General features: G+C 39.9%; 1 protein-coding gene across 5 annotated transcripts in view; it reads right to left on the reverse strand.

Moving 5' to 3' along the window:
* Positions 1–24,866, reverse strand: part of PAPOLG (poly(A) polymerase gamma) — a 141,221-nt gene that overhangs the window by 270 nt on the left and 116,085 nt on the right. Inside the window, exons 1-22 of one of the 5 annotated variants that reach the window (XM_061461634.1) lie at positions 17,507–17,569; positions 14,259–14,411; positions 14,113–14,179; positions 13,411–13,492; positions 13,218–13,327; positions 12,007–12,060; positions 11,440–11,551; positions 10,769–10,858; positions 10,002–10,140; positions 9,777–9,849; positions 9,574–9,694; positions 9,172–9,256; positions 8,725–8,778; positions 7,546–7,665; positions 7,104–7,213; positions 5,902–6,023; positions 5,642–5,811; positions 4,511–4,617; positions 4,213–4,433; positions 3,340–3,421; positions 2,784–2,857; positions 869–2,026 (exon numbers count right to left, since the gene is read on the reverse strand). In XM_061461634.1, coding sequence (XP_061317618.1) covers positions 2,856–2,857; positions 3,340–3,421; positions 4,213–4,433; positions 4,511–4,617; positions 5,642–5,811; positions 5,902–6,023; positions 7,104–7,213; positions 7,546–7,665; positions 8,725–8,778; positions 9,172–9,256; positions 9,574–9,694; positions 9,777–9,849; positions 10,002–10,140; positions 10,769–10,858; positions 11,440–11,551; positions 12,007–12,060; positions 13,218–13,327; positions 13,411–13,492; positions 14,113–14,179; positions 14,259–14,411; positions 17,507–17,523 — 2,091 coding nt within the window. In that variant the 5' untranslated portion in view covers positions 17,524–17,569 and the 3' untranslated portion in view covers positions 869–2,026; positions 2,784–2,855. Of the gene's footprint in view, positions 1–868; positions 2,027–2,783; positions 2,858–3,339; positions 3,422–4,212; positions 4,434–4,510; positions 4,618–5,641; positions 5,812–5,901; positions 6,024–7,103; positions 7,214–7,545; positions 7,666–8,724; positions 8,779–9,171; positions 9,257–9,573; positions 9,695–9,776; positions 9,850–9,997; positions 10,141–10,768; positions 10,859–11,439; positions 11,552–12,006; positions 12,061–13,217; positions 13,328–13,410; positions 13,493–14,112; positions 14,180–14,258; positions 14,412–17,003; positions 17,128–17,506; positions 17,570–24,866 lie in introns of those variants that run through there. The other 4 variants (XM_061461632.1, XM_061461633.1, XM_061461635.1 and 1 more) reach the window with 4 other exon arrangements.

Below are 24,866 nucleotides of genomic sequence, written 5' to 3' on the forward strand. Positions count from 1 at the left end.
ATGGTAACATTACAAGGTTCTAGGCTATTTCTAACACTTACTTTCCGTATTTGCTCTGCTGTTTCTCTCATCACCTACTTCAGCTTTAATTCCTTCAAATTCATGTCAGATTTTTATTTACACAGGTGCTGAAGTTGTATATACATACTCTAGTACACAGGCTTGTCACTATTTCAATACCTTAGTTTTAATAGAGGTCACAAAACCAGTTTATAAACTGGTTCTGCTAAAAGCCACTGAAGTAACATGGGTACTGTTTCTTAATTTTAACCTGTGAGTAAACTTAAGGCCTAAGTTTGGGGTATCTTTTTGGAGGGAAGAATAAGACCTCTCAAATCCACTAAGGCCAAGAGATAAGTTGCACTTCAAGCAAGCTGAAAATCAGAAGTAATAAGGAAAAAAACCCTAAATATATTGTGATAAATATCACTTTCTCCACACATTTGGATTACTAGTAACAGGGGGAATGCTAGAGAATTGAGAACTTGCAAGATATATGCCTCCTTCTATGCCTTTATAGTCTTGACACTAGTTTTTTTTTGGTGGATGTTGAAGATGATTAGAGCTCAGAATTGCTCTTTAATCCAAGCAACTCATTTTCTGTTGTCCACAGAGCTAACTGGGACCTCAGCTGTCAAGGCAGTTCTCAAACTGCACTATTCAGAGGGCATGAATTCAAAACCTGGAAATCCTAGAAGCAGGGAAGCAGTGTTGCTGGGCTCCTCATTTACTCTACCATGACATTATCATTCTGTGGGATGTTTTTTATGGCACTGCTCCCCCTTACACAGGCCTCACACTTGGTTGAGTTGCCTGGGCTTTTTAAGCAGATCCCATCTACATTGGGAAAAAAAAAAGAGGCTGAAGATTTTAAATTTCTCTTTGAAAGATATTATTTTACAGCATATACAAAAATACTCTGGAAAAAACATACAATTTCATCTACAAAAGCACCAAATTACAAAGAACTTGCAAGAGAGATAGCATAACGTTTGTTTCTTATGATCAGAATTTCTCCCCACCCCTCAAAAACCCTGATGCACTAACTGGGTAAGCAGTGTTAGCAGATTACAGAACCAGACTACTACAAGTTTTCATGTACCCATTCAGAACAGCTTTTAGGGTTTATCTGAAGCCACTTTCTGCATGCCATGTGCTTTCAAGACTGCAGCTGGCAGGTAGGTAGTAGTGTCACACCAGCCTCAGCTGTGCATCTTCAGCTGTGTGTTCCAACTTTAGCTTTACTACCCATTGACAATAAAAAGACCCATCAAGTTTCATGCTGGAGCAGTCTTAAAGACAAAAATCAGATAACATGGCTTGAGACACGTCCATCAACTCTATACCTGGGTACCATCCTCTGCTGCATTTCCTCCAGTATTTGAGTTACTTATGGGCCTCCATGGGAGGCAGTACTTGTGTAGTGCACGGCTGTGCTAGACAGTGGAAAGCTACCACTTGAGGAAGCTGAGCACCATTGTGACAGATGCGCAGGAGGGAACGTGTTAAATGGGAAAATAATTTAAGATAAGAACAATGGATGCACATGAACTAGGAAAGCACAGATAAATACAAGCACATTCATACACTTGAACTCAGAATGTGGTTGCAGTGACTAGTTAACCAACCCTATTTACATGCATTCTGAATCCCAAGTCACAGGACAGGTCACTTTTGTGGCTTTCTCCAAAGCTGTTTCAGCTAGTGACAATTAAGACTTTAAAAAAGACTAGGAAGTATAAACTGTTACAAGAATGTGCAAAGAGTACATCAAAGCATTGAACAATGCTATAAAACAAGAGCATGATTTTAACTGGCCAGTTGCATATGGCAAGAGTGACCTTCCATATTCTTGTTTGTAACTACAATACATGTTGATAATACGGATCTCTAAAGTGCTTTCCATCTTCACCTGAAGAGAAACCAGCTACCCATTAAGGGTAAGTTTGATGGATCTTTTAATAATACGAATGCTATTTGTTGGAACAGGAGATGAAGAATCTGGTAGTTCTTTACTGGATAGCCTCTAAAACACACAAAAAGATGCCACAAAAACAGAAAAAGGAAAAAAAAAAAAAGGAAGTTTTGAATTCATTAATTCAGAAGTAGCAGCAGATAAACCCTTTCCTAGCTGAATCTAACATTCGTTATGTACCAAAACACTATGGCCCAAACCCAAATATTTCTGTCCTGGGTTCAGCAGTAGCAGTCATGTACAGTACATGGATTTTCTGTTTACCACACCAGTTGTTATCACCAGTTGACAGAGGAAAAGCATTTTCCCCTCTGCACATTTCTTTCCTGACATCAACTGAGATAATTATATTCCTGAGGAGGGGAAATAAGTTGCAAGTTCCATAAGAGCATAAGAGGAAGCCATCATTCTTCTCAGAACCACGGATCAGGACTGTCTCTACTGGCCACTTATACACTTCAAAGCTTCCAAGTCTTGTCACAGAAATCAGTATACAATAATTTAGATAATAAGAGCCCCTTATGGAAGACCTGCAAGGAGTACAGACCTTTTCGCTCCTGAAAAAAAGGAAATGAGGAAATAAACTGTGCCAGTGTTTGAGAGCCAGGAAATGTGGTTTTCAGAGTTTAATAACTTGGAAGCTTTGGCTTCACTTTTGTGAGTATACCTGAAGGTCATTGTTCAGCTATTCAGTTTGGTGAAAGCATGATACGCAAAAGCTTGTAACTACTTTGAGCCCCCAAGTTTACAGAGATTAATAGCATTTAAGTCTTTATATGAAAAAAAGAAAATTCTACTTTTGATTTACCTACGCATACACAGACACAATATATAATACCTGTGATCTTGCTGTCCTGATGCCTGGAGCAAGCACGGCTTTTCCTCCTCCTCTAACCAAGTCCTAGAAAAAAGCCAGAAGGGATTTATTAGGCAGTATTTTAAGCCCTATAAACACAAATACAGCGTTTCAGCTATTTTAACCTTTTCTTTACCAACAACATCACATTTGATTTGAGGGTGTGCCCTCAAGAGTTTATGCTTCAGTAGCAAGCTACACTAAAGCTCTTTATCCTCCCTCTGAGAGGCCAAATGCTTTAGTCTTTTAGTAGCTGTAGTTTACATTAGTGAATCAAGTGGCTAAAAAAAGAGTGACTTCAAGCATGGCAAGAAGCTAGATACTACCAAATCTAGCAACAGCATTTAAAAAGATAGGTCATATAGGTGTAATTCTTGCAAAATGAAAACCGAAGAGAATTACATTAAAAAGCACATTTTTGTTCACATCAGTAAATGTGTAGAGTATTTCTGTGAGGTAGTTTAGGCACTAGAACAGCCCATTCAGCTTCTCAGTCTGAGTAAAAAACATTTGAAAATTACATTTCCTGTAGCTCTCATGACGTCTTCTGGGTTGCCACAATCTTTGAATGCTGAGTCCTGTCCAGTTCGCTAGAAGAACAGAATACACAGATTCAAAATAAGTGCTATACTGAAATTACCTTCATATTTGGGTACAGCTTCAGTCAACACAGCGAATGTATCAGTGGCCATTCTTAAAACAACATTTAGAGAAGGCTACCACTATCACACAGGAATCTCAAGCCTTTCATGTGTCTTACTACCCAAACCTTGGTTCTTTACAAGTATCCAACTCGAGGTTTCTCTACTTGTTCTTTGACTCAAAGAGAGGTCAAGGTATTTAAGGAGACTTATATATAGCAATAAAACATTAAATCTTGTTCTTGTGAAAGCATTAGATTTATGTTTAAACAAGCAACTCCACACTGTCATTTCAGCAGTGGATGACCTGCAAGTAGGCTGCTGCTTTCTAAAGCAGCAGAACTACCACTATGCATTCAAATATCATCTGCCAGAACAAGATTAGCTAGTATTTTTACAATTATACATTCATATACTCTTCATTTTGAGATAGCTTTTTTTCTGAATTGTTTTAAAAACTGTTTCCAAATGAGGCAGTTCAGGTCAGTGCAGTACTGTATCAGTGTAGTCACATTTAGAGACCCTGCTACCAGACAAGAAGCAGTCTTGTTCCAATTGCTCAAATTATATTCAAGACAATTTCTCCTAGCTATATCCTAGTCAAACTATTATTACACTTAAATTTAGATTCCTGAATCTGCTGGGAATGTATATGTGCATTTCTTCTCAGCAACTTCATTCATTCTACATCAATAACTAACACTACTTCAAACCTCCCTGACCCAGCCCCTCTTCCTCACCTTTTCTCCATCAGTTATTTTTTTGGGTCGTTCATCTCCGGTTGAAGAGGGTGAATAAGGTCGTTTAGAGGCAGTAGTCTTCAGGTCTGTAACTGCAGTCCGAGCTAATTCAGGCTGCCCTTGGTCAAAATGTGGTAATACTCTAGGAACTGTGTTATGTTCTGAAATGGTGAAACCAGTTATAGGTGCTGATGTCGGTCTTCCGAGTGTAGTCTCTATTTCTGCAGGATTGTAACAAGGTTTTAGAGTTCAGCCATGAAATTAAAGACTGCATTCCACCCACTACTTCGATACATACTTGAGTCGGTAACAGGCATAGAGATTCTCATGGATGTTGATGGCACAGCTCCAAGAGGTATCTTCTCTCTGTTGTTAGTAGTATTGGATTTCTGATAGACAGTGGCTCTGTAAAAGTCAGGCACCAGAGTTATAAAATATACAGTATTTTGCTAGTTGCAAAATACCATATATTTCCAGAACATTTATGCAAGGCAAACATTTACCTTCCTAACCCATTGTCACAGCTCTACTAAACAACACAAAATCAGAGGCAAACTAGTATGAGATCTTCATTTTTGTGGAAAAACAGAACGGTTTGGGTTGGAAAGGACCTTCAGATCATCCAGTTCCAACCCTCTGCCATGGGCAGGTATACCTTTCACTAGAGCGGGTTGCTTCAAGCCCTGTCCAGCCTGGCCTTGAACACTGCCAAGAATGGAGCATTTTCTCTGGGCAACCTGTTCCAGTGCCTCCTCACCCTCACAGTAAAAAACTTTTTCCTTCTATCTGATCTGAACTTCCCCTGTTTTGCTGGACTTTAGACCTTGAATTTAAATTGAAGCATTTTCTTTAGTGAGTCTCTATGTACTGGTACTGTTTCCCAGCTTTGAATATTAAGCACTTGTGCTGGTTTTAATGAATGGATCTGCTCTACCCATATGTGCATCAAATTGTGTATAATCCTATAGTACCGAACTGTCTGAGCACAGCAGGCATTAGACATCCGGAAGCACTGGGCTGTTACTCTCAAGGTTATATATTCCTCCTGTGCTGAAGTAGCTTATGGACAGACTTCCCAGGAAGGGACAGTCACTTTTATTGACCAAGTCCTTACACCACTCCAAGTCAGCAGCAGCTCCAGTGTTTCTGTGATCAAGATCAGCACTTCATTAGTGCTTAATACTGCTTCGCATTAATTATACCTTTTTGGTTTCAAGAAGGAACATTTACCTACACATAAAATACTCCAGCTTCAAGTTACACACTTCAATAACCTAAGAGGATTTCTATTCAAGTCCAAATAATTTCTCTAGTATCAAGCAGTTCTTCATTCCTATGTGTTCATGTACGTTAATGTCTCAAGGATTTCTTTAGCCTGCCTCCCCCCAGTTAAAAGCAGGTTCTTCCAGTTCAAAGGTTACAGTCCAACCTTTTAGTCTCAGTTGGGTAGGTGTCCATTTTAGTTATCTCATGTAATACAGAGGAATGATATGGAGTTCTGGAGTCCGTGTCTCTGGAACTGCCCGAACAGTTTCCATCTGCAGAAATCCTCTTGCACTGACGCTCACAGGCATTTTTACCAATATCTGGCATACTTTGCTGAAACAACAGTTAGAAATATAATAATGAAGTCTTCAAGTAATTATTAAAGAAAAGAAAAATGCCAAAAGAGCCAGATTTTTATGATACCTTCTTTTTTTTCTGAATGGCTTCAGCTGGCAAAAAGTAGTGGAGATGCTTCCTCTTCACATGAGCTGCCTCTATCTTCATTCCTTCTTTTAGCACATTGAGGTTGATAGCCTGCCTGTAAACTAACATGGGATGATGTTGTAGGTTAGTGAGGATGTCTGCATTAGGTATTTGTCAGTTATATATATTTAAGAAGAGCAAGCCTCTAATCTGTCCAGCCCAGAGAGCAAGAAGTCTCCAGCCTAACTGAACACAAAATGCTTCCCAAGCATCCCAAATACTCTTAAGATTACTGTGGCCTAAGATGCCCATTTCACATCTAGCACAGACCAGATACATGAATGCATATTTGAACTTATATAGCTGTTATGTACACAGCTACAGCTGTGGTTTGCTAATAACACAGCTCACATCTGAGCTGATTTTAACCCAAAGGAGATTAGTTTTTCTGGTTGAAAAACTAGAAAAATTTAGAGGACTTTCTGAATCAACCCAATTGTGCACAGCTGATGAGATCAGATTCAGATTAATTTTTTATTTGACATTTACAGTGATTATTGTGGGTTGGTTTTTTTTTTTGGTAACAGTTCTGTAATATCAGCTGACTTCTCAGTAGTCTAAATGTTAAAATTCTATCTGCCCAAGAAAGTAAGACTGGATTTTAGGGACCTCTGACTTACCAGAATCACTGCAGTTTCAACATGTTTTTCTTAACCACCTGCGAACAGCCCTTTATGCAACTTGAAAATGCTATATGAGCACAGCAGTTATTACAGAATTCAGTCACACTTAGATAAGCTTGTTAAACAGACCTATCATGAGTGTAAAGGGAAAGCCAGATTATGAACACAGAGTGGGAATCAAACTAAGGTCATGCAACAAAAGGCTTAGAAATTTAATAAAAGCCTAAATATAGACGCCCACACCAATATGAACAGTTGCTTCAAAATAAATTCAAGTTCCTTTGTGAGTGTTTGCACTGTGATCTGCAGAACCGTTATTTCACATATAGTGCACAGGGTATGACTGTAGTAGCCACTTTTGCTTCAAGGTGAACTTAACTTTAAAGCTAATCTGTGTGTTGCTCTGTAGAAATACCCAGTAGCTAATATCAGATGAGAGCACAATTTACTTTGTGAAGCAGCTCCCACTGCAATCACAAACATGAAACCCTACAAGACCAGAGCAAAATATAGGCTTACCTGTACTTGTGAATGACTGTACAACAGAAGTTAAATCAACGTTAATACTTTCTGTATTTTCCACTTTCTTAAATTCAATTCCAAGAAACCACATTGACACATGTTCATCCCTAAAGAGACAGATTCACAAATCATATCATTTATGCACAGAGACCATTTATTTGGATGCTAGCATCTATTCTCAAGAAGGGATTAAGCAAAACAATTCAGTTGTACACAGCAAATCAAGGTTAGTCATCTCACATTTAAGATCTCAGAGTATTTCTCTCTGAAGTTCTCCCTTCTTTAAAATGATCTTACATACTCAGAACCTTGCCTGTCAGAGCATATACCTACAAAATAATAGGTATTCCACTGAACACCTCCCAGATAAGCCAAGGTGAATATGAACAAGTTATAATACATTGGCCAAACTGTATCTCAGAAAAGTAGTGAAACTCACCGTTTACAGAGTTCTTGGTTGCCAGGGAAAGATTGTGGCTTCACATGTACCATATTTATAAATTCATTCCTCTCCAAATTTCCAACCAGGACACGAATTTTAGATTCAACAAGGCCAATCCTAAGAAGAACCAGAGATAATTACTCATTTTTAACTGTATCCAGCGCTGGAGTTACATGCCTTTTCATAGTACAGTGCTAATACAGAAAAGCTAACAAATCACTAAGTAGTAAGCTACTGGATTTCTATATTGCACACACTGCAGTTTAAGATGTTTCCAGTAACATGTGAGCTTTGACATCTCCAAAGACAGAAATAAGCAAGTTTAACTTGTACTCTTAACAGCTCAGATACAATATTTCAACCTATAATCTATGATGAAAACGTCAACAAGAAGCAGGTACCAGCACCTTTGGCTGCATTTTGAAATACAGCAAAACTCCTTTTTACCCCAAAGATCAAGGACAAGAGCAATTCAGAATAGGCTCAAGCACAACTGCTCTATTACAACCAACTAAAGACGCAATTCTTCCTGCAGAAGAATCCCTGATCAGTGAAAAAAAGTTTACTCTCTTCCCAAATTGAAAAATATAGTTCCTTTAATAATCAAAAGGATCTAGTTGACACAGGAAGAAAGTATTATAACTTCAGTTATGTGTATGTAACTTGTAAATAAGTATATATATATTTTAAGCTCATGTTTAGAAGTTTTTGCTGATAGGAGTACACAATCAAAGTTTGGAGACCACTGCTCTGTAAAGTCAATAGAGGATCAGGCTCTACAGTGTCCATTACACATCTGATAACATTGGTTAATCTGTTTGCTTCAGTCTCTGCAACAAGGAACATCTTCCTACTAGCTGAAGTGGTGTTGGGTAAGCAGTCTTCTTAGACTTCTTGCATCTGCTTCTCCACGTAAGACAGAGCATCAAACCTTTAGGCATACACACACAAACCCTCCTTGCTCCTTCTCATCATGACTTGGATTTCTGCTTACTTCTCCTCATAAAGAAAAAAGCTTTAGCTTTTGCTGGTCAACTGTCTACTCAACTTGCTGCTATATTCCATTCCTAGTTGCTCAGTTTTATACTTCATTTGTTAATACAGGTAACAGGAATAAAGTTCAACACTGAGCCAAGTTCCAATTATGTATTGAACCCCATTTAAAGCAAGACTTACCATTCTAAGTGATGGTCCTCCGTAGAAGCACTAGCAGTCAGCACAATGTAATGTCTAGAAGGAAAATTAACATACTAGCTCAGGACTTCATATTCCTTCAAGTGAAACTACCTTAAATGAATAGAATACAACTTCCAGACAAGATAGATTATATCCCCTATTCAGCACGGTATTAAGTGATTACATCCCTTAGAACTCCATTCTGCTATACTCCAAGTATCCTAGTTGATTTTTTTCCTAATAAAAAGTTTAAGTGGCATAACACATACAGTTTTTCTATCTTCCCTATACTATCCCTTATACTTACTTACCAAAATTTAAATAACACTACTTCCAGTTCCTGAAAAACAAACATTATGCTATGCTCTATTTAGATTCCAAGTTAAAACTCACCATGCAACCAGTAAGTACATAATTTGAAGTTCAGACAACAGATTTCATACATACTTGTATTTCTGAAAGAAGTTCAGGGGTTCAAAGAGTTTTGACCAGTCCGATTTCCCTTGGAGAATCTCATTTGTAATTGCAAGACCTACAATTGAGGTTGAAAAACATTATTACCATTTCGGTTTTTAGACTAGCCAAGCATGATATAATCTTCTTAACATTAAGGTTTTGAACATTAGCTGACAGGTCAAAAAACAAACTCCCTTGACACCATGCATGTCTACTACAGCAGTTCACTTTGAAACTGTTCGCTTACTGCCTGCAACAGGTATAATTCCCAGAGACCTGTTCTACCTAAAAGGGCTGAACACCTCACAGGACATAACTAATTCAGATAATGCAGCTTCAAATAGCAAGAATGGGGCTTTAAAACCAGTTAATAAGCATGGAAAAAAACTTTACCACGTTTGAATTCCTCTACTATTATCGCCCGTGTTGATGGAGACACATTGTATGTGGAATTCTGCTGTGGATAGGCAGGAGTGATGATAGGCATGACATGATACCGGTCTGCTGGGTTCACCTATGATGTTAAAACAAATCCGTTTAGCATCGGTTTAGGTTAGAAGAAAGTTTAAAGGCTTCTGAATTTAATGTCTACTTACCCTTGGGTCCCATACTGGCAAATTAAGGTTGTTTTCTTCAGGTTGTTTCAGCAATACAGGATTTGGCCATTCCCTATACGAAAAAAAAACAAGTAACTGACTGTTTTCAAGTTTCCCATGTAATTCAGGGTAAGACTGAACATTGTCAACGTAAATCTTTATATAAAGAACTACTTCTGGAAATGTTACTTCTTTATGCAAGTTAAAACAAACAACTGCCCTTACCATTTTGAAAAAACCAAGAAGAACTTGTTAACAAGAGTAGAAGCCAAAGCAGTTGGATAGAGCTGACAAGTCTTTGCTACTAGTATCGCCCAGGAAACTCCACCAAGAAATCCCAGCATATTTGAGTAAATGCCACGGCCTAGAAGAGGTAAATTGTAGTTAAAATGTAGTCTTTTAATACCCAAGTATATTCCTTCAAATTTACAGCACCAACTTCACAACCAGTGGAATACTTAACACGCTTCAGGCTCAGACAGTTATTTCTGCAGTGCAATGAGGCCAAAATTGTTGGTCTTTGCAGTGATGAGAAAAAGAATCATTACCACACCAATTCCCAAAACACTGCTACTCTGAAATTTGCCCACACTACTACAACTACTACTTCATTCCAACTTCCCTTCGGACAAAAACGTTCTGCCATTCTTCTAGCCCTTGCTCTAGCATGAACAGTATTTTCTTATTCCTTACATATCATATTCCTTACATTTTAAACTTTGTATTTTTACTATCTATAGTGAGGTTCCTGATCAGCAATACATCACCTTGTTTTGTGGTCAATCCCTTCTCCTCCCCACTCTACCCTCATTAAAAACCACACCAAATCGACCACATGAACAGACTTTTAATCCAGACTAAAAACGACAGTTCTAGTTTAAAAACTGTCATTTAAGCAACTATCCAAAGCTGAAGTACTTCTAACAGTTGCATTTTCTCAGCATGAGGTGCCTCTGAAAAGTTTAAAGATCATGAACAATCCCATCACTCACGTTTCGCCCACAGTTTAATTGCACGGAGTGCAAGACAGAAGCTCTCTAGATTTGGCACCAGACGCAGTATTTGGTCAGTAACTCTGCAGCCTGTAAGAAAAATTGAAATGCAAAAGTTCCTAGGAACAGGTACAAGTCAGTTTTATGCTATACTGGACCAAGAGCTTACAGTTTATCATTTAAATTATGAAAGCAAGTCTGGATTACATATACATTAGCACTTCAGGTAGCTGGTGCCCTCAGCTTTTTCATAGTTTTCACTGCAGCCAGCAACTTTTAATAAGGTTCTTCTATAGGATTCCAAAAGCTAGAACTCTTTGGGCAGCCAGGAACAGTGTTAAACAGTGAGCAAGTTAGGCTTTAGGTATTTTAAATATCTTTTTTTTTTTTTAACTACCACACACTGTTCTCTATCAAGTCTTTATCAAGTGCTTTACCTATGCATCTGAAGCACTTTGTGTGGCAAACTGTAACAATGCACACTCCCTGAGCAAAGAAACATGAAATACATGACTATCTAAACACAGAGCTTCAGGAAATACCTAAGTTTAAGCCTTCTTGCCACCACCTCAGATACACACAGATCAGTTTCTTGTCCAGAAGCTTGGGCTGTGTAATGTGCATTCTGTACCAGTCTTGATCACACTTTAAAGATGTTTAAATATGCTTACCGTTCAAACTACGTACACATCTTATATCCAGGCTTTGCAGATGCGAGTCATCTCTGAGATCAAGATTGTCAGAAACAGTTGCCACAGACAGTCTTGCAAAGAGAAGATCAATCTGAAGAGGAAAAAGTGCCAACCATGACTTAGAATGTTGTACTGTTTGCAAACAGCACACTAGTGGGAGGGACAGTTAGTCAAGTCTCAAAAGAGTGGCTAACACTTGTATTTAGAATTCTGTGACAATAGACACATATCCCAGGAGACTTATTTGCCAAAAAATCCAATGGAATTCTAGAAATTCCATATTTTATTTACAAAGCCCCCTATGCCTCATCCCTTTCCTTTTAAGCTAAGTAAAGGAAAGGGCTTTTTTTTTCTTTTTTTTTTCCCCAAGTTGAGAAGATCACTCTAAACTTGGAACAGCCCCAGCTAACTGAGTGTTTTCCTAAAAACACTGTAAGGTACCAATAATCTTGTAAAATAGCAGTCACAGATCCCTGGAAGTTATCCTATTCCAAAGCAAGAAAATGAATTCTCACATAAAAGCCACAACACACATGAAATTCTTACCTCAATTCCATCAAACTCAAATTTGATAACTGGTACATATGCATCTTCAACTGCCTGTGAAGGAGAGGTTAATTGTCAGAAAACATATTTTTTGCTATTTTAACGTTTTTCCTAAATGATGATAAAATACAGAATTTACACTGCTAAACTACTCACTATAAAGACTGAGTTGCTTCCAAACAAAAACAAGCTGCAAGCAGTATAGCATTAATACAGTACCAATATCAGCCTTAAAGAGTTAGTTAGCCAAGAGATTCAGGATCTGATCATGTATTGTAATGAACAGCGCACAATAAGCCATTAGTATCTATGGTTGTAAGGTACTCACCTTGGTAGCGAGAAAGAAAAGAAAGAGATTTCTGTAAGCTATGTTACTACGGGGTAAGAGCAATCTAAAAATCTTTTGTCCACATTTGACAGTGTGTACTTGTCTCCGGTATTTTTATTTTCTGATGTGCCCGAGATGCTGTCAGCTACTTTATGTGACCGTTTTCAATGTTGTAGACCACTTGTAAGAACTGCACGGTTACAAGTCTGCTTTCAGGTATCTAAAGAAAAGGCTTATTTGCTAAGCACATGAAGTCTTTCAAAATGTCTACATGAGGAAGGGTAGGCTACGAGAAATGCTTCCCAGGAGTTCACTTTTATATGCAAGGTACACAACATATGCGCCTGAAGGAGAATTGCAAAGCAGTGCTCTATGTTCACAGCACAGTTCCCGTAACTTTACACAAAGCTGACTGTGTACATCCCTTCCATAAAGTCTCAGGCAGAGTAGTCAGAGATGAACATGGCCAGGGAAGTATGAATTAGAGGTCCTAAAGTACAGAGAGAAAAGCATACTGACAGAAACCTTTCCACATCACATTCAACTTCTCTACTTTTCAGGGTGCCCCATCCTATTCCTGCACACGATTATCTTATTTCCAAGCTCCTTACTACATCTAAGAGTAAAGCAAGGCTCTTAAGGACAATCTTGCTTTTTGATACAGCTAACACCTTCCCAAATTCTTATGTGACAAAGAGTCATTGGGGAAAGGAACCAAAAGGTTGACTTTGGCATTTTCATGCTGCATAAAATAGTATTTTTGAAGGTGCTCAGAAACAATTTTGGGTTTCATTTTGGCTTGTAAGTCATTCACAACCAATGAGCCTTTAACATGAATATTCTTGTGGTAGAATTTGCACAATCAGGTAGAGAATTTACTCACTCTCAGATTTTTTATTTCCTTCTGATGTTTCAGTTTTTCAAAGAATGACTGAAAAAAATCCGATCTTTCCACATGTCTAGGAGCAACACAAACTGCATCTATGTCAGCACCTACAAAGAGATTCCATTTCTTCTGTTACTGTTGGAAGTCATTTTCAAACATTAGAAATACAATCAAGGAATGGAAGTTGTACCTTTAGTGTGTACTCCAAGCCGGTAAGAACCAAATGTAAGTATTTTGCCACCAACATTCGCTATTTCTGAAGGGGGAAGATTCTGTGGGTAGAAAAGAGAACACGAGCATATTTTGGAGATATCCACTGACCTACATAGAAAGACTACAACAGCCTCCAAAACATGGTCTTCTCACTCCTGTACTGAGCTTTCAGTTGAATACACAGTTACAGACTATTACAGTCTAATATACCGTTATTCTAAGATACTGTTTTCCTGAAGTGAGTGCTTGCAAATCAAAATAATAAGTAATGTAACAGTCCTTTCATTAATTTACACAAATTAAGACCTATTATTAGTCTTCCCTGCAGTATACACATAAATTAATACCACCTAAGTCTAGTGTAATAATTCCTAGACTGAGCGCTGTAGGAAGCTTGAGGCAAGATTAGTGCCCATTTGCCATCTATCTCACCCCACAATATGATGGTTTGGCTTTATTAACTGATGGAGCCACTTCACAGATTTAATTAGCTCCCCAACGACTTCAGGATCTTGATCTGAATTATCTTTTATATCTTATTTCAATGGCAGTTACTACAGCTCTACTCAATACTTAAGAAGTTAGAAGTTGAGCTTCAGCATAAATCCTAACAGCATGGCTTTTAAAAGAAATAAAAAGGCTTCAGCTGCTTTGATAAGAACATAGAAAAAGTCCTTACCTTGCTCTGAGCAAGTTCTGAAATCCATTGTTTGGCCAAGTTATTCAGTTTACGAAGAACAACCATCCTGTAAAGAAAACTCATGTTAAGTTTCCCTTAAAACAGGAACCCCCCCAAGAGGTTAATGAATTTTAGCCTTGTTATACCTGTGATTCAGCTCTTCCTCATCCTCAAACACACCAAATGGCTTCATTGTTTCAATCAGCATCTGAGTATGAATGCGATCTATATCCTTTGGAAGAGCCAGACTAATCGGGGAGGTAATTCTATGGTGCCATTGAGCCTGCGGCTTGGAAGTACTGTGGGAGAAACCAGAATACTGAAGACCTCATAAAAGCAAAAAAAAATACCCAAACAAACCAACTTCAACTTACAAGTTTCCAAATCAACTTCTGCTCTTTTACCCAGCAGCAACACACACGAGAAAAGAAAAAAAACAAACCACCCCAATTGTGATTTTTAGATAACTTGACCCAACTTAGAAGTCACAACCACTTTTTAAAAGTACATTTGAGTATATAATAAAAGATCCAAATTGCTACCATCTGAGTACAACTTATTTGCACCATCACTTAGAACTGATCACCAGGAACAGAAAAGGCTAGAAATCCAGTGAGGGTAACACTACATACAGCAGCTTTGGACACATTTCAATCTCGTATCAGTTACAAGGATGTTCCCATCAGCTTCCTGCTAATGTTAAACAACACAATCTGACACTTGTTTCTTTTAGTATAAAAGTGTTTGCTGTGCTTCTGCATTTTAGAAGGCATTCTAGTTTATTGTAGAGTAAGGACATATAATGAAGCAGTCTGTTAGAGTTCATGCAGTAAATTCAGTATTACCCCATTTTTGTTTATGCAGATGAAGTTGCTAGGAAATCCTCATGCTTTTAACACAGCATTCATTTTCTATAGTTCAGTTAACTGCACATACATCCATTTTACCTAAATGCAAGGGATGTATGTCAGCATATAAAGCTCTGTTTTGTAGAGCTGCTCAAGTGTGGCTTTGCGAGCTCACTGCCCAGCTAGGCTCCAGTTAAATCAGGACTCCTGGGTTTGGAGGCCCACAAGGTTACTGCCCCTGAACTCCGATTAGAGCAAGGCACGATGCTCACCTCCAACCCTCCAATTGCCCTGTGTGTTTAGACTTACTTGCAATCAGAAGCATCACAGGACTGATGTGGGAGAACAAAGTTAAATTAGAATGGGAAAAATGGAGAAAAAACCCTACTTTGCACTACCAGCTGAAACCAGAAGAGAGAAAGGAGTGGGAGAGGAGGTAAGAAGCATACAATGGACTGAAGGTCCCTCAGAAGCACTAGTAGCAAAAGGCAGAGACACGTTAAAAAGTGTATACAACTCACAGTTTTCAAAGAGTCCACATCCAGACTCTGAGGCTAAAGGGATTAATTATACCTTTAGTCAAACCAGGTATTTTCCTACTTCTCATACAGACAACTTCAAATATCAGCTGGTCTTGCCCAGGTATGCTTATAGGTATTTAAGGTATCCAACCCATTTCAGCTGGAATGGGATTAGGAAATGCTCAAAGCACAGCTTCAACATTTGATTTTTTTTTTTAGGAAGACATCTTATTGCAGATTCTTATTCCCAGCTGTTGCCCTTACTCTTCCATTGAGGAAAGATGTATTTCTCCGTCTCTCAGGGCAGTTTTATCAAACTATAGACATAGCTTTTAATCATCCAGCTGGGTGTCATCCTTTCCATTTCCCTCTAGGGGCTCATTTTTCAGTCTTTCTGCTATGTGTTTTCCAAAGAACTAAGGGGGATTAGTACTGTAGTCCTGTCAACTAGTCTCTCCCACCAGAACAAGTGTTACTAGCCCTGGACCTAATTTGCATCACCTATAGGCACTGTCAACTTCCACTTCATAAGTAAAAATATTCGTGTTTTCCTTCTTGTATCACTTTCATAATAAATACTGAAGGAAAGGCTATGTTTAATTGGTGTGTTATATCTAAATTAAAACACCTACAACATCAGCTTTTCACACATTTTACATATTACTTGCATTGTACAACTTGCACTTCAGAAAGTATGCACAAAACAAGAATGGAGTTTTGGCTTTGCTAGCATTCAAGACCCTGCCAGTGTACAGAAAGGCACCATCTGCCTTCCATTGCCTTATTCCTCCACTAAAGACTGACATAGGGAACAGTAGTAGATGTATCTGATATTATTAGTATCAGATTCTTTAAGTCTATAGTAGGTATTTTTCAGTTGCTCGTGTTACCGAAAGTTTAAGCTCACAACTTGAGGAAAATGGCACTTAGAAAGCTTTACTGGAAGACTTATGGCATTAAAAAAAAAGAAATAAGTAAATAAACACATCTTAAGTTTGCTCTCAAGCGCATCAGACACATACAAAGAAAGGATTTTCAGACATAAAGCAGCATCCAAGGCACACAACCTACTCATCCATCACCTCCCGTTTTAAACAAGAGGCCCATGACAGCCTGGCAAGCTATTTTGCCAACTCTTGCTACAACTTGCCCACCACAGCAAATGGCTCCAACCCATCTCTGTTCCGAGAGACCCCAATTTCACACAAGAAGTTAACTTAAACGGACTTGCTCCAGGTTTTACCACTACTTTTATAGCTTTACAAAGCTGCAAGCCGTTTCTCCTGCATATCCAGAGAGCCAACAGGTAAGGGTACAGTGTTACAGCTCAGGCAGCCGCCTTCACCACCCTCAGCGCTCACCACAGACTCATCCTTAACCCCACTCTTAAGTCTGCCCTGCTTTGGCACAGGTAGAAACGCATCTCTCCAGCCTCCTCCACTCAGTAACTGGAGATCACCTCCTGACCCAGCAAAGCGGGTGGCACGAACCGAAGCGCACACAACAACAACAACAAACCAACCCTGCCGCCGAGGACGGCGATCTCGCATCGCCAGATTCCCCCCCCGCAGGCCACGCCGCCGCGGGAGGACTGCGGGAACCCCTCATCGCGCCTCGGCACCGGAGCTCGGAGCAAGCCGCCCGCTCCGCGCCCGACCGAGTCCTGCGTGTTGTCGCCGCGCTGTTGCTAAGTGACGACCGGACCGCAGCGACGCTGAGGACCCCACATGGAACTGTGTCGTCACCGCACGGGTTCTATGGATCGAACCCTTCGCTCCGCACGGGTTCTATGGATCGAACCCTTCACTCCGCGCGGGTTCTGTGGGTGGAACCCTTCACTCCGCGCGGGTTCTGTGGGTGGAACCCTTCACTCCACGCGGGTTTCCGTGGGTCGAACCCTTCACTCCGCACGGAACAGGTGTAGGCTGAACTTTAAAAGCGAGGTTCCCCTCACAAACCACCCAGAGGCAGCAGCAGGAAAAGCCCCTAAGGGAGCCGTGAGGGAGGAGGACGCGGCCGCCTCACCCGCACATCTCCTTCATGGCGCGCACAGCACAACCCGCAGCCACAGCCCCGCAACTCGACCCCTTCTACCCGGCGCCCCCCCCTCCACCGCCTCCTTCCCGACGGGCACCGCGGTGTGCTGCCAATGGGGCAAGGAGCGCGCCCGCGGAGGTGGGGCCGCGCGGCCATGCACCCCCCCCGCGGCACTGCACCCCCTGGTGGCTGCATGGTGGTTGAGGGGGTTCAGCGCCATCACACCCGTCCCTCCTCCTAACAGGAGAGGGGACATGGCGGGTCATGGCGAGGCGCTGAGGCGCGGATATCCCCCGTATCCCTAAAGCAGGAGATGTGGAAGGTGCTCTTCTCCTCGCAGGAGGGAGGAGGTGAGGTTGTGGTGGCCGCTGGCTGAGCTGGGCGGGAATCGCCTCTGAGGGGAGGGCTGTGCGGCCGCGGGGTGGTTCTTACGTTCAGGAGATCGCGAAGATGCGCTCGGCGTTCGGGAGCTGGGAGGAAGCTCTCGGTCGGCCGGGGCATGGCCGGTGGTCCCTGCTCGAGGAGCGAGCGGCGGCAGCCACCCTCAGGCGGGAGAGGCGAGCCCTTGAGGGGCGGGACTCGCCGTGGTGGTGCTGGCAGCGCGGCTTCACCTCTCAGCAAGCGGGCACCCTGAGGGGGGAGAGGGGGGAAAAGGGCCCAAATCACTCCTGGATTCGCTCAGTCCCATGCAGTAAATGCAGCAGAGCGAGGCGAGTGTCGCTTGGGAGGATTTAACACACTTAGTTTTGAGTACCTACCATAACTCATTGCCATGTAATACTGTGGGTCAAATGTAGTCTACCGCAAGGTGGGTATTAAAGCAGCCAAGGTACCCTGAGGCTGTTCCGCACAGTGGCTTTTAGATGACAGCTCCTCATTCGCATTCAAGCCTGCAAAAAAAAAAGTTAAAGCTATGAAGCTGTAATAAAGTTGAATAAATCTTTGGAAACAAGCTTGCTTCCCGATTGCCTTCATGTCTTGGCATATCACCGCCTTTCCCTATTTCTGTGCTGCTCTGGGTTCTCTGTAGTGCTTTGGTTGGAGTAAAATACATCTTATCTTGCAAGATACTTTGAAGAAACACAAACTTCTGGCCTGAAGTTTCAACAAGATAACGTAAACGTTTGGTGTTCAGACGCAGAGGTACTTTCAGCACGATTGCCTTATCTACACCACTCAACTTCAAACTATGGAGAGTTTGAAATGGTTTTATTTATTTATTGAATGTTTGCAGTACCTGTGCTCACATTTCAGAGTGCTTGAAAATCAGATGCTTCTGCAAGAAGCTGCACTGGTAAAGCAAAGCAAAAGTTTTCAAGCCAAGTTATTTTGAAACCTCTAGACACACCATTTTTATTCTCAGAAGTTTATGAGTTTATCATGATTTTCTTTACCGTTTTACGTTCATCATAATACAACTGTGTTCCCACAGTCAGGAAAACTGTTGTTTGTATACTTCTTCCTGTTAACATCATGCATTTTGTGTGAAGAAACCACCTGCTTCCCCCCCAATTTAGATGGGTAATTAGCCATTATTTATTCATTTTTAATCCGTTTCTGCTGGGTGTTTTAGTATCATGAGGGTAGTTGCATTTGCCTACAGAGGTGATGGAAGGTTTTTAATGGAGAAGAGATACTTTTCTTTAAGTCACCTGCAATGTTTAGGAGAAAATTAGCAGGTCTTAAAGCACGGAAGTCTTTTGTCAGGTGCAATTCTGTTATTAAATGGAAATGAAGGCTTGATTGCTTCAGTCAGGTAAACTGAAGAGAAGAGGCAGTGTGGGAGAAGCAAAGGATGATGATGGTTGGAGTGAGGTGGTCAGGTTGTGAGCTCTTACAGCAGTTAGAGCTTGTACAGAAGAATAACCCTTTTTCTGGAAAAGGGACGTTGTGAAGTGTTATCAGAACAACAGTTCAATGGTGTTCCTGTTATTTTCCTTGAGTTTATGAATTCTAGTTTCCAGTATTAGCTTTAAAAAGACTTTAGAGTCTTCCTTGAAAGGCACAACTGATGAGCCTAGATGGGTTGGCTATTCTGTGAGTGGTATTTTTGCCATGGAACACAAGGTTCTCTTGTTGCTTGCCAGCTACTTATGTAAAATTCTTTCTAACACAGAACTGTTGTGTTCTATATTCCATATTCTATATATAAGATATATTCTGTGTATTCCACAATATTATGTGTAGTACTAGTATGTTTTAGACTGTATGGAACTTGCAGAGAGTTTGTTTCAAGTAGTGCTTTCTACTTGTGTGTATTATATTAACTTTAAGGCACTTTTATGTACTGCCTGGACTGTAGGAATGCCTGATAACTAAATAGTTGGGACTCTTTTTCTGTTGTGAGTATGCCTTATCCAGGTAAAATACTGCAAAAGCTAAATCAGTATAGGCTGGGGGGGTGTTTGTACTTGTTTTTAATTGCTGATATCGTCTAAAGGAGTAAATGTCCTCTGTAGGATAAAATAAGTGATTTCCTAGTACTTCTAGTCTGTTAGTGTTACTGATTTTATGGAGACATGCTTTGTAAATATAAATGCTTAGGCTGTGTATTTTCGTATGTTATAGTCTGCATATCTTGTATTTTAATCTTACCTGTAAAATTAATGGCAACGTGATGTATTTTAGAATCCACTTGTGGAGAGCCGTGTGTTTGATACTCTTCTAAAATTCAATAGTCTAAGAATTCCTGCTAAAAGAAGCTGTTGATGTACTTGCTATATATTTTGCTGTTACTGCTTCTTACCCCTTTTCCTCTTGGGTCTATCTAGCTGCTGTCCCTGTATTCTGCAGGGGATATTTGTGTCTAAATGCCTGTGTCTTTTCAGTAGAAGGTGGCAATCCTGTCGTTTGTGCCCCCTCACAAACTATAGTTGTCCGTGTAAAGTGGGCTAACTAGCTTTTTGCTTAGTGCACAATTCCTGTGAGTTGTTTAAGCTACTGTTTTAAGTCTAAGTCTTTGCTGCATCAATTTTTGACTAGATAAGTTGATTCAAATGTCCAATTGTGTAGATATGTGGTCAGAAATACTGATCGAAGGGAAGGAGAAAACGTGTTGTGAGGAGGAAGGTGAGGTGGTTTCTTTTAGTGTTCCTAAGCTACATTCTGTACATTGTACAAATAAGATCCTTCTCACTTCCTTAAATTGTGCTTTCGTAAGGTTGTTCTGTGGCAATTTAAACTGTTCTAACCCAGGCTGATGTGATTTTCTTCTGTCTTCTAAAAAGTCTGTGCCAAATTGTTGTTTGAGCTAGATCTAGTTCCTAATTGTCATAGTATGTGGAAGCTGCTCAGCTATACTGTTGGTGGAAAGGAGAAGCAGAACCGCACACACAGCTGTGCTAGTGGGGAAATGCGATGATAGCAGTCTGAATTTAGATTCATTTATAGTTTACCCAAAAACTTGCATCCTTTTCTAGTATATCAGTTAATTTAGGAGAAGTCATAATCTGTGTCTACAACTCCTCTTGCAGTTTGCATGATGCGAGTGTCACAGGCAGAACATTGTGTATCTTATGGGTATGTGGAAGATTATATGCTCATATCTGTGCTTTGACACATGTACTGTCTATCAGCTGAGCTTCTGGCACTGCTGGTTGTCTGTGTTTGGAGATAGTTCTCTTACAAAGTGGGATGTCTCTGAGGGGCTGATATTTACAAGGGAGTATGTAGCTGGAGTGGTGTGATGGTGGTAACAATATGCAGTGTGCCCATGTGAATGGAAAAGGTGTGATATTTTACTCCATTTTCTTAGTGGTGTAGGTTTTTCTCAGATGAATTGTGTTGCAACCCATAAAAAAAAGATGCTTGGCAAGAAAGATTCTTACTGTATTTTATTTGGCAAAATGCTTCATGACTTACTACGTTTCAGTGTTCTAAATTTTAATGGCTAAAGGAGAGTGAAACTTCAAACTGTTTTGAAGGCAGTTTTGGAGGAGCTTCAGGTATATGCATGAAAAGTTCTGTGCCAGCTACTGCATCTGAATGTTCCTGCTTCAACTTATAAAATCTGAAAGGTGAAACTGCCACAGAGAAAATATTAATGTAATATTAAAACATTATCCACATAACAGAAGAATTTATCAGAAAGAGATTTTATTCAAGCTTTTGGATTTTTCTTGCAAACACAGAGGATCTTATCTATGTAATGTACCACCAATACTTCACTAGAGAAAGCTGTTGTCAGCAATAATTTGTATATATATATTAGGCCCTGATGAATATCAGCTAAAAATAACATGAAATTCAGTTCTGGAATGCTGCTTTTTGTAATAAATGTTCTCAAGTTTTACTAATCTATCACATTTTGTGGGTTAATACATTGTAGGAGGTAACACTGAACTGTGGAAGGTGTGGGGTTGTTGAAGACAGATTTCAGATGAATTAAAACAAGTGGTGTTTTTTTTCCCTTATCTTGGAATTTCATCCGTTTACTTGAGAAACATAATTCTATAGGTACTGGTAACCTAACAAGCTATTCAGAAATGTGATTGCATAAAACACTTATATTTAAGTCGGCCCTAACTGTTGAAGCAGTAAGCTTGCCTTGGAGGGTGTGACTCTGGGACTGTGTTACTGTACTGCTGCATGTCTTTCTAGGCTGGCTTGCTGCTAACAGCTATTAGTTCCTCACACTAACAGTTACAATGGATTCCTGTCTTAACAGCAGTCACTTGGTAGGACTTTAACTTGTAACTGTATGTTGAGCCACCAAAAGAGTAGCTCTTCTCTGCCTTCCCAGGGAAGGGTTGAATGCTTTTGCCCCTTAATGTGAAATTAGTTATAGTTCTTCACATGGTCAACAACAGAAGATTATCCATAAACTTGCACTGGATAGTAGGGCAGGTGCAGTGTCATCATATGGACAGGTCACTCTCTTGTTTCACTTCAAATTGAAGCTAAGATTAATTACGGTGTTACCAGCTTCTAAAACAGGTTAGTTAATGGGGACTAACTGTGAGCTCGCTGAAGCAGCACTAATCTTGCTGCTTGCAGTGAAGTGTCTTGTCTTTGATCAGCTCATTCTCTCTCAGCAGGCAAAAAAAGTAGCCACAGGATACGAGTGCTTCGTTTACAATCATGTTAATTTTGCTTTAGGTTTGTCTTTAGCTGTTGGAGATTAATGAATCAAAATGGTGCTTAAATTTACAACCAGTTCTATTTGCAGTATTATTTCTAGCTGTTTTCTACTTCGATTACCTGAGCCAGTCATCTAAAGGACTCTACTTTTCTGCCATGTGATAGTGGGGTGCAGCCTTAAATGTCTAGGAACTAGCAAGATGATAGCATTAGGGTATTGAGGATTTTCTGTTTTTCCATCTATTTCCTATGATGTATGTTTGTTGCAACCATGCTCAAATCCGTCATTTGCCTTTTCACTCATTTTTGCTCATAGAACAAACTTCTCTGACCTTAGAAAAGCCTCCTTTGATTCCATCAGCAGGTATCAGACAGAGACAGTATGTTGGGGATATTCATTGATGTGGAAGTGCAGACAGGACCTCTGACTCTTGATATGTAAGTGCGAGCAAAGGGTTTGCTTAATAAGGTCTATGATAGCAGTTGGATAAGCAGCTGGCACATGGAATCATAGGTTTCCTCAGTTTCTTGGGGTTTCAGTGAGAGGGGAAAACTAAGATGGCGAGTTTGAGCATCCTTCTGAAGTGTTTGCATCTTCTACAGGCAACCCAGATGTTTTTGATCTGTAAAGATTTGATTTGAACTATGGTAACCTCCAAAGGTATTATGTACATAAAATTCTTTGCCACTCCAGTTTACCTTTAAGGTTTTCTCTTTTGGGAAGGAAAGTTGAGTGGGAAATGCACTTGTTCTAGAGAAATAATCTTTAATTATAAGAATGGTGATCTCTGCTAACAAACACCTGAAGAAGGAAAAAAATCTTACATAGGTGTTGGTTCACAAAGTCTTTTAGGACAGAAATAGTTGCCAGGAAGGTATTGCCCAGGTCTAACGGGATATGCCTTGTATTTTTTTTTCTTTCCTGTACCACTTTCATTTTAGAGGTATTTAATAGGAGTGCTGAAGAGTTGTAGTATGTTACTGTTTTAAAAGTGTTTTCTCCTTCATAAATGGAAGTTTCTACAGATGAATGTGCTGTATCTTTGTTTATGAATAGCTGTAGATAGAAAGCAGGAAAACTTATTTTCCTCTTTTTAGAGGAAGCAAACAAGTATATTTAATCGTTGTGTTGCTCTTTAATTTTAGATGGGGGTGCACCCAGGTCCTTGGACAGCTGATGTTGTGCAGCACTGGTATTTGTTCTAGTTCCATTATAGCTTGAACGTGGTTGTGAGACTGTTTTGGGGCATTAAAGCCTGATGGCAGTACTCCTGAGGCACTATCTCTTATCATGTTGAGGAGTTGTCTTTGTCATGAATTCATTAGTTTCATGCAGAGTTCGTATATAATTCTGATTGCTGCTTGCAGGGAAACTTTAAAGAGAGGAATGGAAACTGGTAATTACAGAAACACCTCAATTCTATGTGAGATTTGGGAGAAATTTTCATATCCATTAACTTTGTAGTAAAACCTTGCTGAAGTTGGTTTTTTTTCCCTTGACTTTTTATGTGATAGTGTTATGTTTAACTGCATGTAGAAACTTAGCATCTCACCAAAAAATAGTCAATTTGACTGTAGGCTTGAGCCTATACCAAGGGACTTCCAGCTGGGCAGATTTATGTAGCTGGTTTCCCATATTTGAGGAGGCAGAGGCTCACCTCCTTAGCTGGCAAAGCTCTAGGGTGGTGGTTAATAGTTGTGCTTGTTCATAACCAATTCCTGATATGGCCCATGGTTGGAAGGGAAACAAAAAAAAAATAAAATAATTCTGCTCCAGTATAAGCCACGAGTAAATTGTATTGATCCTCTTGATAACTGCCCCTTAAACAGCACTGTGTTTGGGCAGTGCATCTAAAATAGGTATAATCTTCCTTTGGGTGGAGTTGTGCTCTTGCAGAGACCTTCTGTCTCATGGAGTTTACCAAGGAAAATGTTCTACTGCTGTTTGTTCACGGTATCTATTTTCCCTTATTACTTATATTAAAATAAAGAGGTAGAAATGAAGAAAGATGATGTCCTGATGTTCTCTGTGTGCTTCCTTCCATTCTGGGCTTCCTATTGGATATTTGTATATTTGTGGTGGTTTTCCTGGGTAATTATGAAGGGGCAACTCACAGGTTCTGTTAACACGTGAACTGTGTTACAAAATGACAAAAGGGATGAGAGCTTTGAAAAGCATAGTGTGACATAAGCACTGGTTTGGCTTTTCCACTGTACTTATACCTCCAAGTTTAGGCAAAAAATACTAGTTAAAGTTAACTAAAGCCTA

This window comes from Pezoporus flaviventris, unplaced genomic scaffold (assembly GCF_033815535.1).
Source record: "Pezoporus flaviventris isolate CSIRO_AGI_PZ_B2104156 unplaced genomic scaffold, CSIRO_AGI_Pfla_v1 ptg000031l, whole genome shotgun sequence".
Classification (NCBI taxonomy): Eukaryota; Metazoa; Chordata; class Aves; order Psittaciformes; family Psittacidae; genus Pezoporus; species Pezoporus flaviventris.